Below are 15,091 nucleotides of genomic sequence, written 5' to 3'. Positions count from 1 at the left end.
AATCAATTATGAACTGGAAGCTAAAAAAGTCTGAGTCCAAATAAACCTTTTCTCTGTACAAGTTAATTAACCAAAGCATTTTTCTGATAGTCATAAAAAACTAATATACCCTCAAGTTATAAACTCCTTGACAGTATAGTTCATATCATGTTTCCCACATCTTTTAGTTTGGGGATTCAGTGGCTGATGAAGTTTAATAGAGGTGGCAGTCAGTGGAGCACGGAACACCTATGGAGTCCATTATTTTCCCTGATCTACTCCATAATGGAGGAACTAACTGTCTAGTGAAAAAGACTCAAACATATATGCCCAAAGAAATAGGTTTTGAATAATCTACTTCCTCCTCCTCTCTCCTCCTCCTCCTCCTCCTCCTCCTCCTCTTTCTCCTCCTCTTCTTCTGTACTACAAATTGAACCTAGACTACTTTACCACTGACCTACATCCCCACCCCCTTTTAATTTTCAATTTTGGGATTAAAATTAAGTTTCCCAGGCTGTATCTCTAACTTGTGATCCTTCTGCCTCAGCCTCCTAAGTCACTGAAATTACAGACTACTTGCTTCTTTTTCATGATGGCTCATTTGCCAGTTATCCTACACTCAGCCACTCAATTGAACTCTAAATCACCAATGGAACTGAAGAATGCATATATCAAAGCCAACCACAGACTGTATGAACACATGACTATTCAGCAATGCATGGCATGTGTACCTTAGGGTGTAGGATTCTAACTTTGTTGGGTATTTAGTGTTTTTCTAGAGTTTTCTGAATGTTTGATTGCTCTGTCTGGCCCCTTTTGGTGTGATTTTTATAAAAAAACACAAGCATTTTAACACATACACAGCATGTGTTAAAATAGAAAAAAATAATCCATAGGTTACAAAAAATTACTGGGAAACTTCTGTTTGATTTTTAGAACAATGAACAGCTCACAAAAACACCACAGTTCAGAAGAGCAAAAATTGTTTTGTGTTGAAATTGAAAATGATTCTTTTATAAATGAAGTTGATCAAAATTTCCAGCAGGACCATTGCCTGAAGGAAAGTGTCCTGGGCTCCAGCCTGTTATGCCTAACAATGAACCATACAAGTCTGGACAGATGGTCAGATTCCAAAGTGTTTCTCATGTTACACTATTTTCTTCCTATTAACTCCCCTGAATTGTGCAGGGGAAAGGGAAAATGCTGTAACATTTGAAAAGTATAAAGAATATCTTCAGTACATTTTGAAGAGTCACAAATATTAAACATTATCTTAGTAAACTCTTCTTTTTTAGAAATGTATTCTTGGGCAAAATATGTTTGCTTCCTGTGGATAGTATGATTTATCTTCCTTCTACCTAGAAATATAAAATAGAAGATGTATTTCTGTCGTTTACTAGGCTGTCTCTTCTCCGTTTCCCTCTCTCAACATTAAGTAATATTATCCATTCGGTTTTGAACTCCAGTAAGGCAGAAAACCTGAGACTTGTTTTTAACATCTCACGCAGCATCCAGCATCAATACTGCCCTTGCTCCCTAAACAGTTCTCAGATACGTCCAATTTTCTACATTTCTAATACTATCATTCTGGTCCAAAGTCCTGACAGCTCTCACCTGGATTATTGCAATAAGTACCCGTCTTATCTGCCTGCAGTGACCTTCTCCTATTCGCCCATCTGCCAATAGGCACTGCAGCCAAGACACAGCGATCTTTTCCAAATGCAAATCTGGTCATGGGTCTTACGGCCATCAGAAATTAACATTATCACTTTTAGGGTCAAGACAAAATTCCTTACCTGGTGCACACAGCCCTGCATGGCCCTTCCTTACCTCTCCAGCCCCACCTTTTAACTCTAGGCTACCCAACACATCCCTTTTCTATTCCCTCTGTTTTTCCTTCTCCAGAAGGGTCGTTCCCCACTGTTTTCAACTTCATTAAGCCCTATTCGTCTTTCAGAGAGTAACTCAGGCATTACGTCCTCAGGGAAGCCTCCCCTGACCTGCCCTAGCTTTATTCAAATAATTAGGTCAAGTCCTGTTGTTTGCCCCTATGGAACCACATATCTTATCTTTCACAGCACTTGGACAAAAAGGAGAGATTTATGATGCTTTGCCTTAGGACTGGGGGTTTCAAGTGAGGAAACAGGAGCAAAAGAGTATATTTATTTAATAATCAGCCCCCTAAAATTCAAACCATTATTTCTAAACCACAAAGAAAAATATATATAAACATATTGTATTTAAGATTTCTCAAAAGAACTAGGACGGATAGGGTTGGGGACATAGCTCAGTGGTAGAGCACTTGCCTAGCATATGTAAAGCCCTGGATTCAAGCCCTTGCACAGCAAATAAATAAATACATAAAATGGAATAAAGCCCTTCAAAAAAAAAAGCTAGGGATTTTCAATAAATAGCAGAAATTCTTCAGCAATAAATAAGTTCATTTGTCTGCATTGTGACTGAGTATATAATTTAAGAGCAAAAAGCATCTTAAAAATTGTTTAAACCATGCTTCCATGGAAAAAACATATGAGAAAGGTAAATCTCAAAATTGACTCTCATGGGCCTCACAGTTCAATGACAGAGTATGAAGCGGAAGAATTAGTCAACAAACTGTTGAGCACTATTGTTTGCATTGGTTTCCTTTTTCAATGTCCTCTTTTCATTACTATATACTATCCCTGCTTAAACCATTTACATAAACACAACAATTAAAATGTAATTGTCCATTAATTACAATTTTTCTTTTGACAAATTGAAACCATATGTTTCCTGTGTACAACATTATGTTTTGATTGTATTTATACACATACATTGTAGATGGCTAAAACAATCTATAATATGAATTTACCTCACATACTTACTTTTGTGGTGAAAACACTTAAAATATCTTACTAGTTTTCAACTACACAATATATTATCATTAACTGTAGTCACCATGCTATATAATATTGATCTCTTAAACGTATTTCTCCTAATGAAACTCTGTATGCTTTGAACAACATGTCCTCAGCCCCACCACCCATCAACTCTCAGTACACACTTGCCTATCTACTGCTTCTATGGGTCCAACTAAAGACTGCTTTCTACCCTAAGAGGATGATACAGTACCAGTAAAACTTTACGGAGAGCCTTTGAACAAAGGGATGATGTGCTATTGAAGTTATATTAGAATGCAGTCTGATTTTTTGGTATACAAACCAGCTCTTCATATTCCTTTATTTCACCTCTCTTTGTATATTAAGTCCTAAACAAGAGATACTAGGAAAGAAGAGTCTTCTTATTTTAAGGCTTGAAGAAAAATGAGTGTACAACTCACCCACAGCACATGCCAAGAAAGTTTGTTGATAACTTTCTCAAACACCAGATGCATTTCTCAGTCTCTGGACTGTCCTCTCATTTAACCAGTCTCTCCCTCTTCCAAGGATCAGTGAGAATGGGACATTATTGTTACATGGCTGCTAGCCCACTGAGTCCACTAATAAGCTCTTTTCTTGGTAACAGTAGTACTCAGAAGGGATGAACATGTTCTCCTGTTCTTTGCAATAGCAGTACAATAATAAAATTCCATCTACCCTTTCTACTTGGTTCGTCTTATAACTAGGAAGACTAATGGCCAGATTGCAGCACAAAACTTTGTGACTTATAGACATTCTAGTTAAAAGGGTCATTGGAAACCATTCAGTCCAACAACTCAATTTGTGCAAGAATGCTTTTCGAAACACCCTAAACAGAAAAGAGATTAAATTCATACTTATGCTTAAATCCTTCCAGTAACTAGTTCCTTGTGTGAAAGCTCTTTAAGGTAACAAGAACTTTAAATTCAAGAACTCTGCTTGTGTTCATCACCAAATACATGATTATTTTTAACAAAGCAAGCCTGTGATATCCTCAAGCTTTATTTTGGCAGTAAAGTGTATATAAATTCTTTAAAACCAAGGCCATTGGGTAACAGTGTACTTTTTAACCTTACACAATAATTCGCTGCTTGTATATTTTCAGTGATTACATCAGTTACATGGGTTAGCTCAGAAACAGAGGGACTGAAACCATCCAGGAATCTGTTACTGTCTTCTTTTTCAGATTCTCATACTTTGATAATTCAATTCTATGTTCACTAGAAGAGTGTCTAAACCAGACAGAAGCTCCCCTATCCATTCTGGGAAAGTCAGAGAGAGGATAATTTCCTTTGTTCTGTTTACAAGGTACTACTTTAATTAATGAAGATGAAAAAGAGATTTATTAATCAAAGAACTTTTTTTCTATTTTTTGGTCAAGAATTTTTGTACTTTCAGTGAGTTATTTTGGTCTCAAAATTGCTGTGACTGCAATAGTTCATTACATCACACTAATATTTGCATGAGAAATCTCTCCAATGTTCATACGTTACATGGCAACATAAGTAGATTCTTCCATCTATACGATCGATTTACCCATACGATAGTACTAGGAAATTGGGTTTTCCAGGGTATCACTTCTTTATTTTACTTGCCAGTGTGCTTGGCAGTGAAGAGCTTTAAATTCAACATCTGTCATTGCCTATCTTGGTCCAAATTATATCATGCTAAATAGCATGAAGAAGTCTGCACAGTCGGGAAGTCAGTAGGGGGTTATGAGTGGTAAACTTCATATTACTACATGTTTATGGGTGAACATTAGAACTGTCAGCCAGGTGCTTCCTGTAGATTTCCAGAAAGGTAGAAAGTGTAGTGCCACTGGGATCCAGAGGCACTGACATACATGAAGAATGCAGAAGATACATAAATCATGGCGGACATTCATTTCATTTGGCCCCGTGTGATTCCACTGACATCACTGTGGGTAACCGGGGTTTGTATGGGGACCCTCTCCCTTCTGCACTTGATGTTTCTGAGGTGCTGCCAATCTAAACCAGACCCCGCAGTCATTTCACACACTTCCCTAATAACGTCCTCAGGGGCTGTCATGTATTTTCATGCGTTTGCCCTATTATCCCTCCCTGCTTGAGTCTTACAGATAATTGATGATACTTCAGTTAATCATCTTTCTCCCTCTTTTGTTCACCAGGTACCTCAGCCTTCAAGGGTCTCCTTTATTGAGAATCGATGTCTTCTCCTAGGTAATTGATCACCATAGACCCAGGGACACTCGATTCATCGTCCGGGGAGGGTAATCATCATGAATAATCAAAAAGCTGTAGCTGCACTACTGCAAGAGTGCAAGCAAGTGCTGGACCAGCTCTTGTTGGAGGCGCCAGATGTGTCAGAGGAGGACAAGAGCGAGGACCAGCGGTGCAGAGGTGAGGTTCTGCTGGGAGGCACCAGTGGTGAGCCAGCAGGTTCATTCCCCTCTCCCCTGCCTGCACGACACGTTCTCATCTCTGCCCTATTTTTCTTCTCTTGGCAGATGACCACCGAGAGATGAGTGGATTTCTAGGGCATGAATGGGATGTGGGCTACAGGCGGACAGGCAGGGGAGGAAGCCCACTTTGTCCCAGTGAATTGCTGTCAGTTCTAATTTTAGGCTTCAGTAAACATGAGGCTACAAGAAACAGTTTAGTTCAAGAAGAACAAAGGGTCCAAGTTGGCTGGTGCACGTAAATTTCAATTATTAAAAAATTGAAGCAACTTCTGAATGGTGGCTCATACTTTTTTTCAAACAAGGATTTTGTGCTTCATCAATTTCCATAGACTTCTACAGTTTCCATAAATATGTCATCTCACCAGCCCCATCTCTCTTTTCTTGGTCATCAACACATAGTAAAATAAACCCACTCATCTCTACAAATAGCAATTGCATCATGCTCAGGATTTAAGATTTTGGCTTTGAGCTCATTTTGTAGTTTGTTCTCTTCATCGTTATAGATAAGTCATCAATTGGGAAGTCTCAAAGTCTAGAAAGTTAAAACAATCTTTAGTTCTTCTTTGACCCATTGTGGAGAGGCAACTCTCTGTATTTAGGTTTCCTTTTTTATCATATAATTAGATTCTGATGAACTTTTCATATTTTTTGTATTTTTTAGTGTCTTGCTATTTCATGCAAAAGTAAGATTCCCAAATGAAATGCACACTCACCGAGTCCTTTTGTTGTTCATTATGTAATGGAGGAATGTTCTGAATGCTTTCTTCATCACTTTCTTGTATAAAAGCACATTTTACAGGGATGCTTTAAGGCTCCTGTGGGATCGATTATGGGTTTCCTTTTGTTTGACTAGCCAGGTGCCCCCACGTGTGACTTTGCTTGCATATGCTTAGCCCGATATCACCAACGTTTTTTTGATGTCCGACCCTTGTCAGGGAATGGCAGGTTCCTGGGCATCTACTGAAGATGCCTTGTTGCTGGTCCTAGTTCTCCCCCGGGGGGGAAGTGCGTTCGTTGTGTGGAGTCGTTTCTACTCAAGTTTTTCTCTTGACCACTTACCCCATCTCACGCTTTGTGTTCTCAACCCAAATTCCCTTAAGCTTTATGTTCTCCCTAGTAAAGCCTCTGAGCCCCCTGATCGGGTAGCATTTTCTTCCCAAGTGTCACAGAATGGGAGAAATAATCAGTTTAGTTACAGATAAGGCAAATCACGGCTGTAAAATCACTAAATTAGACACGGTCCTCCAGGTAAGCTCCGTGGGGAGATAAGTGATCGCAGAGGCAGAGGAGGCGGCTACCGGGTCCGGAGCTGACAGTCTGGTGATGGCTGAATCCCGTAAATCGATGGAGAGGAATCTTCCTGGGCAGAGCCACCCAGGACCGCAGCTTCTCCACCCCCGCGGCCGAGCCGCGTGCTGCACCGCAGCGCAGGCGGTTGACCGCGTGCGGGGCGGAACGCGCGCCCTTAGCCTGGCAGGTGGTTTCTGAGCATCTCCAGCAGGCGGGTCCTGCCACCACCGATGTCGTCAGCTCTTGTGCCCCCGAGAGAAAGGCATTAGTACAGGGTCACTTATGGCGGCAGGGCGAGCCAGCGGGCTCTGAAACACAAACAGTGGTTTTTATGTTTCTCCCTTCCACCTCTCAACCACATCCGGGGAGCAGAAACTGAAGTCCAAAGAGATCATCTTTTACAGATGTATTTTAGAGGCATCTTTTCTTTCAGTGTGTTCCACTGGACTGCTCATGGTCTGGCATGATCTGTAGGGAAGAGGTGGGGTGCACGAGGAAAACCTGAGCTGTAAAGAATAAGCCTTCTCCATTTTTTTTTATAATATTTTATTGTTGCTTGTTCAAAACATTACATAGTTCTTAATATACCATATTTCACAGATTGATTCAAGTGGGTTATGAACTCCCATTTTTACCCCGTATACAGATTGCTGTGTCACATCAGTTACATTTCCATTGATTTATAAATTGCCTTTCTAGTGACTGATGTATTCTGCTGTCTATCCCATTCTCCACTATCCCCCCTCCCCTCCCCTCCCCTCCCCTCCCCTTCTCTCTCTCCACCCCCTCTACTAAAAATCGTTTCTTCCACTTATATAATTTTTATCCTACTCCTCCTTTCCTCTTATATGTAATTGTGTATAACCCTGAGGCTCACCTTCCAAAGCCTTCTCCATTTTGATGAAGCAATTTGGAAAGACTAAACTACTCAGTCCAAAGGGCGATGAAGATCTGAGAACCCAGAGATTACATTTCTGCTGTCATGAGGAGACTTATGTTCATCACAGTGTCCAAATAATTTACCAAACTGGGACACTTTTGAGACAGAAAGGGACACTATTGATAAGTACCCTAGGACGACACAGGACCCTTCTAAGCAAACAGGACTGAATGGTCATCCTAATACCCTTGAAGAAATTTTCTCTACACATATATTAGAAACATTTTCAGAAGCTACAATTTGGTCTGTGGCAGTAAGAGCCAGCTTTGCCAGCAGACTGTGATCCCATAGGTCCCAGATGTCAGGGTTCCACTTTCAATGTGGGAATTGCTGTTGCAGAGTATTGCAGAGTCGGTGCTCAGGAGCCCCAGGCTGCTGAATACCAGGAGTGGGGGGTGTTCAGAGTGACACTTATAAGTCATTATAAGTGTCAGTCAGTGCAGATAATTCACTGGTGTGGCCTATATGATATCCCCTTCAATGTCAAGCAGTCCTTTCCTGACAGGAAACTTCCTTTCCTTTGCCTAGTTGGCAAGTTCAAAAAAAAAAAAAAAAAACCCATCAAGAACTAAGGTACAGTTAGATTTTCTTCCTTCTCTTCTTTTGGTTTTTGTTCTCTCTGTCTTATCTCTTTTGCCCTATTCAGCATGCCTCATGTAGACACAACAGTAACCACATCTTTTAACCATGATGGTCTTTTACCCATCATGATGTGATTTACAAAAGGAATGGGACATGAGACATGATATCTGTTTGCAGGAAGCTCCCAGCCCAGTGAGACAGACAGGTGTAGTTAAGGAGGAGGTATGAAGGCTGAAAGGAGCAAGCACTTGTGGTTTAAGAGCACAGAAAAGTATTTTCAAATCCTCTTTGAAGTCATGGTAAGCTGGAAAATGACAACCTTTGCATTGAAGACTGAAGGTAGTGGGTCTGAATTTGATCATCAAGGCATTGAGTGAGAGGGATACAGTCAGAACAGGATGTACAAAATTCAATAATTAAAGAATTTTATACAAGGCAATGGCCTGATCCATCTTGTTTTTAGGGGAAAAAGGGGGAGATAAAAAATAAAGAAGATGATCCAGAGAGGATATGGAGAAAAGGAATACTTTTACATTCTTGTTGTAATTGTAAAATTAGTACAACCACTATAGAAATCAGTATGGAGGTTCCTCAAAAGATAAACAATGGAACAACCATAAGATCAGGCTATGCCACTCCTCAGTATTTATCCTAAAGAATTAAAGACATCATACTATAGTAATACATGCATACCCATGCTTATAGCAGCACAATTCACAATAGCCAAACTATGGAACCAACCTAGATGTTCATCAGTGGGTAAATGGATAAAGAAAATGTGGCATATGTACACAGTGGAGTTTTAATCATAAAGAAGAATGAAATTATTTCATTTGCAGGAAAATGGATGGAACTTGAGAACACTATCTATGTTAAGTGAAATAAGTCAAACTCAGAAAGTCAAGAGTCATATGTTTTCTCTCTGATGTGTCAGGTAGAGAGGAAAAAGGAAAAGAAAAGCAGGAAGTGGGAGGGAATCTCCAGAAAATCCAAGGGAAATCAATAAAGAAGAAGAAAATAACCACGGGGAGGAAAGAAGGGAGGGAAAGGGGAAATACTGGGGAATAATATTGGCCAAATTATATTGTTATATCATGTCTATGCATGAATATGTGGCAATGAATCCCACCACTATGTATAATTGTCGGGCCCCAATAAAAAATATGGAAAAATAAGGAATATTCGGTGAAATTATAAACAGCAATTCAAGCAAAAATTATTGAAAAAGAAGAGGAGGAAATGAGTTTTAGAAATGACAGGATTCAACAACCAGTTGGATTCAGGGAGACAGAAAAAGTAAATGTCTAGACTGATGTCTGGGCTTCAGACTTGGGTGATTTTGTGCATGGTGGTACCATTCATCAAAAAAAGAGAATATGAGGGGAAATAAGTTCAGAAAAGAGCTGATGAGCTAAGTTGTGTACGTGTTCAGTGTGAGATACCTGCAAAATAAGTACCACAAGATTTATAGCTGGCAATCATGTATATAGGACCATGGTCCTTTATCCAGAACCCTGAAGATCACAGGTACTTCAAAATTCAGACTTTTCCCAATGGGAGGAGGGTCTTTGGGTACATATGTTTCTATTCATTGTTGAAACAGAAGTTAGGGTGGCAGCTAAGATAGACATCAACCTTTTTTTTTTTTTAAGCAAAACTTCTGAGTAATCTCACTCAGTAGGATAATTGGGACTATAAATTGCCCTACCCAATTCAAGTCTAGTTTGGATTGTAAACATAAGGAAAATTTTCTACTTTCCAGAGATTTGGGGGTTTCTGGATTTTGGATAGAAGACTGTGAACCAGTAGAAATAGATTTGGTGCTCACTGAGAGATTTAAACATAGCCACTAACATGAAATTAAGGCTGTTTCACATTTAATTGATCTCTCTTCAAATCTCATCTGTGTTTTTCATATTTATTGTCTGGACTCAAGTGTTGTCCATGGTGAAAGAATGAGATGGGGTCTTAAAGAAGCAAAAAGAGGTTGAACAAACTTACGGTCTACATTACCCAGCTGCCACAAGCCCACAATACCATTCCATTCCAGTCCCGTTCTCATTTTACAGGGAAAATAATATTTCCTCCATTCCTTTCTCTGATTCTTCATGCAGAGATAGTCACTGAAGTGCTTTACTTCCTGCTAAAAACCTTTCTTAATGCCTGACTACCCCAATTTACCTGTAGGGCAAAGGAGAGCAGGGCCACCCCTGACAGATAGCTCCTTGCTATTATTCTTTGAGTCAGAACCAACAGCTCAGACCAGCCACAAGAGCTAGGGAAAAGTGTTTTTGCTACTGAGGTGCTTCATCATAACATGGGGGAGTTCAACAGCCTTTTCTTTGACTGCAATTTCCTTACCTGAACTCTGACCTCTGCAGCTTCACTCCCCAGCGAGTTAAGGACCCTGATCCAGGAGGCGAAGGAAATGAAGTGGCCCTTCGTGCCTGAAAAGTGGCAGTACAAACAAGCCATGAGCCCAGAGGACAAAACAAACCTGCAGGATGTGATTGGCGCCGGGTTGCAGCAGTTACTGGTAGGAAGAGCTCCACCACCTGTCCCTCTGACATCCCCAAGTGAGGCATTTAGTCTCTAAGTGGTCTAATAGATTAAATTTCTTTGAAGCAAAAGACAGTCCCTATCTTTATGGTCTGCTCTGCCAGATTGACTAATGTAGGGGAAATTGCTGTTCGAAAAGCATCTGCCTGTAAGATCTGATGTTGGAAAGGCATACCTAGTAAAAGTGAACAAGGGTGGTGGGTGGGTCCAATATGAAACCTGTCATCCTGAAACATTTAGGCATCCTTGGTGAACCAAAGCAGTTTTGATTCCACAATGCCTCATAGCATTCTTATTTTAAAATGCCACTTTCTAAAAGTTGGGTAGCTTAAAAAAAATAAATTATTCACTGCCTCATCAAGGTGACTTGCTGACTAAACTGTTGAAGTTTAACAGTAATTGAAAACATAATTTAAGCCCTCCTAATTAATCATAATTTAATAGAGGCAATCAAAAACATATAATTCAAGTCCTCCTGTTAGGATTTTATTTGACACTTTTTCAAGCCTCAGGATATTTCAAAACATCATTCACTATCTCTGATGGTATTTATGCTCAACATTCTTTATAGCAACAGAATTTCATGGTTTATATGAGATTGTTGGCTCTATTTTCTTAACAGTGTTTCTCCTACACCAATTGAATTATTATTATTCATCTAATCACCACATCGGTTTTGAAGTCTCTGCTTGGTATTGACACTTGGTTGATGTAGTATGATTATTCCTATATGTTTCTAACTCTTGATGAAAGTCAGATTCACTCAGTATTAAGTGGTACAATTGACTTCCATCCAGTTTTCATAAAATCTGAAAGAGAATAATAAATGTAATAGTAACTATTTATTAATATTATGTTTTCTATTCTGTTTGTCTCTGCCATATTTTGACTCCCACACCTAAATATAAAATCAGGTCCATATGAATGTGGATTCGTTTATATCCCTTCCCTGGATCCCACCTGGGGTTTTATTTGTTCCCTTAACTTCCCATGTTTAAGGCTGTTTGGGAAGCACCAGGTCAAGGTCATTGACATGCTTATCCTCAACTCGTCTATCAGAAATGAATTCAGTGGATACCTCTACTCCAGATAGGAGAGAACTTCAGGAACAGCATAGGAACCCTGGTTAGGGCTAATAATTCAGGCTTAGATTAGGTTCTGGGGATTTTTTTTTTTTTTTTTTTTTTTTTTTTTTTTTTTGGTGGTGGTACTGAGAATCAAGCCCAGGGCCTCATTAATTACTGTCCTCAAACTTGAGATCCTCCTGCCTCAGCCTCTGGAGTAGCTGAGATTATGGACATGTGCCACCATACCCAGCCCATTTTCCTTTTTAGTGACATTGTTTTTGTGCCTACATTCTTTCAGGAGGTTGTCAAGGAAGCCTACTGGCTTATAGGTATTTTTTTCATCACATAAAATTTCCTTTGTTTGGAGATCAGGCATTAGAACAATGACAACATCCCAAAATTTCTACTCTCTCAGTTTACATGGGATTGTGTTTTGGGATCATCCCAAAAATAAATGTATAGAAATTGTCCTTAACTATTGAAGCATAAATCTAGGAAAGACCCCTTGATCTATGGACATTCAACAGCACATTTAGGGACTTACCAGAAATAGTGAAACCTCCACTTCTCTCATACCCCCAACAAAACTAAACAAAACAGGTTAAGCAGACTGGGGATGGCAAGCCCAGGAAAGTGAGTACTTGGAAAGAATGCAGTGTTGAGCCAGCAGTTTTAAATAAATGTGGTTGGTATTAGTAGAAAAGTGGAATGAAATAAGTATAATTTTTTAAATCACTATTGAGTCTGCAAAGTGTTTGCATGTGCATAATCTCATTTAATTTCTCTAGGTAGCCTTATGGTGGTTATCACTGTTATTATCTTCATTTTACAAAGGAGGCAACTAAGGTGCAGAAAGACAAATTTGTCCAAGGGAACGGAGGAGTATATGGGAGAGCTTTGACTTTTAGCCTCCTCTTTTTTCCAATCCCAGTTTTCCATCAGGAAGCCCTGAGATGTGTTCAAGCAGACTGTCCAGGAGACCTCCTCTAGAAGGAGTCTGTCCAACAAGACAGCCACTAGTTGCATGTGGTTCTTGAGTACTTCATAGTGCTAGGCGATATATGATTAAATGGAACAAAAAGTTTCCCCCTTTTTTCCCCCTGCAATACAACAGCATTAGAATATAAACTACTAATGGAGAGGAAATAAAATCCAAAGCCTAGAGGGAAGGGAAATGCAGTGTTTACAAAGTATTTTCCATGAGACATTAGAGTGGATACTCACCCATCATTTATAGTTTTATTGACTTTTTGTTAATTCCTATGAAGACAGCCACATGTGGCCAGGGCCACCATTCTATTGGACAGTGCATCTCTACTTCAGTGCTTTTTACAGCGAGACCTCCCAAGCACAGTGTCAGAATCCCACAGGAACTTGGAAATTCCATATCTTGGGCCCCCATCAAAAATCCTCTACACAATCAAAAATCCTGGGAGTGGAAACTCAGCACTTAGCATTAGACAAGGTCTCCAGATGATTATGAAGGCTGAAGTTTGAGAACTGCTGCCCTGAAGAAAAAAATAGAGGGGAGAATGAGAGAGAAAGGCAGATCCTTAATGGAGAGGTGAGGACCAAAAGGACAAGGTAAAAAGAAAAGGAGAATCCCAAGTGAAAACTGAGACCAGCCAGGAAAGACATCTCTTCTCCATCAATTCTGGGAGTTGTTGCTTAAATGGGAGCTGCTCTGGAAGAGCCCACCATAGCTTCCCTTGCTCAGGGAGTCCTTGTATGATTAGGCTGGTGGCACAGGGAATGCTACAAGCCTTCCTGGGAAACTGAGAGCAGAGTGGCTGTGCTGGAAGCAGCCCCGGCTTTGACCATTGGGTGAGAAAGTTCCTCTGACTTGGAACATAGGGTGAGGCATCTTTGGGACGTAGCACATCACTGTTACCAGGCTTTCACTTCTCTGGTTTCATCCTGCGATCACCAGTTTTGCCTCCCTGTTTCCAAAGTGGGTAGCAACGTTAGTTGAAAAATTGAAGCTGATGTTTTTGGACTCGAGAGTTTCGGTGCATTTGGGGGTTAATGTGAGCTGGGAGACAGCTGTTCAAGGTTGTTGAACTGTTTTTAGAGCACATTCATCATTCTCTCACTACGCCTCTATGTATTTCACAACTGTGGAAACAGAGGCACCGAGAATTGAAGAAGTTTGTGTCTGGTTCACAAGGTCACTCAGTGGCAGCTCTAAGAATCAGTCCATTAGGCCTCCTTTAGTCCCTAAGGTATTTAATCTGGGAGCTTTTTGAACTCTGAGCATCATTTTCTTTAGCTTACCCAGCAAGCTATAAATTAGGAACCACACCTCCTAAGACTTTTAGGGCACTTTCCTATTGTGCCAGACCCCAAGTACACAATTGCTAAACCACTCTGTTTGTAAATACAGAGAACTATAGCGCCCTGTGGGCCAGGCTCTCTCCAACTCTCACTGCTTTTAATATCTTAGCTTGTTAAAAAAAAATAGCTTGAATAAACTCCATGGCTCATTTTTGTCCCAATACACCATCAGTTTCAACCTCACAGCTTAATGAAGCTGAGTGGCCACGTTTTAATAATGGACAAGTTGTGAGTTTCCACTCTGACATAAGTAATAGTCAAAGGCCCATGAGTTGGTCTTTTCAGTCCTTATTTTTTTTCTTACAGTTTGTTTATGACTTTGTGTTTTGTTTTGTTTTGTTTTTAACCTTGACATGGAATCTTTCCCATAAAAATCCCCCTCCTTTAAAAAAAATTAATACTACACTTCGAGGATAAAATACTGTGTCATTCAGTTAATTCCACAAATAACAGTAACATAAAATACATAAGAAAAAGGTAAAATCAGAACTCTTTTTCACAGTTACCGAACTGGCAAATTTCATGGTCATTTATAATGTTCTCTCTCAGCCTGAACTTTATCAAGAAAAAAAAATTTTATGTTTTGTGCTTTGCTTTCTTCTCAACACCCCTCCCCAGACCCTCCCCCGCCCCACACCCGGCTCCCTCCCTCCTCCAATCTTTTTCCCTTTGGTGTGTGGCCACAGACAGAAATTTATGGCAGGGGTCAACCTCCTTTACACTGCACACAAAGCTTGCTGACTTGAGAGAGTTTGTCCCCCTCTCCCAGAAAAAACACCTGCAGTACGCTCCCCAAGAAACCTGGAGAGATGGGAGATTAATGTGGCTGTAATAGCCGGGCAGTGTTCTGGGTATTATGCCCTCTCCCCAGGTAGATGGGTCTTTTCCGAGATGATACCAATTATTTATTGCTGAAACATCTGTTGATAACTGCAGCTGCCCTTGTAAAACAAAGCATATCGTAGGGTCACAGGCTATGGGGACCTAAAATCCTGCCTCA

At 40.1% G+C, this 15,091-nt stretch overlaps 1 protein-coding gene across 1 annotated transcript in view; it reads left to right on the top strand.

Moving 5' to 3' along the window:
* Positions 1-15,091, top strand: part of ALPK1 (alpha kinase 1) — a 132,457-nt gene that overhangs the window by 63,436 nt on the left and 53,930 nt on the right. The window contains exons 3-4 of the mRNA XM_081303400.1: positions 5,026-5,257; positions 10,513-10,667. Of these exons, the coding sequence (XP_081159526.1) occupies positions 5,137-5,257; positions 10,513-10,667 (276 nt within the window). The 5' untranslated portion in view covers positions 5,026-5,136. The remainder of the gene's footprint in view (positions 1-5,025; positions 5,258-10,512; positions 10,668-15,091) is intronic.

Source organism: Spermophilus citellus (assembly GCF_964194105.1).
Source record: "Spermophilus citellus genome assembly, chromosome: 8".
Taxonomy (NCBI): domain Eukaryota; kingdom Metazoa; phylum Chordata; class Mammalia; order Rodentia; family Sciuridae; genus Spermophilus; species Spermophilus citellus.
Note: the sequence above shows the minus strand (reverse complement) of the source record. Positions and strands in the feature narration are given on the sequence as shown.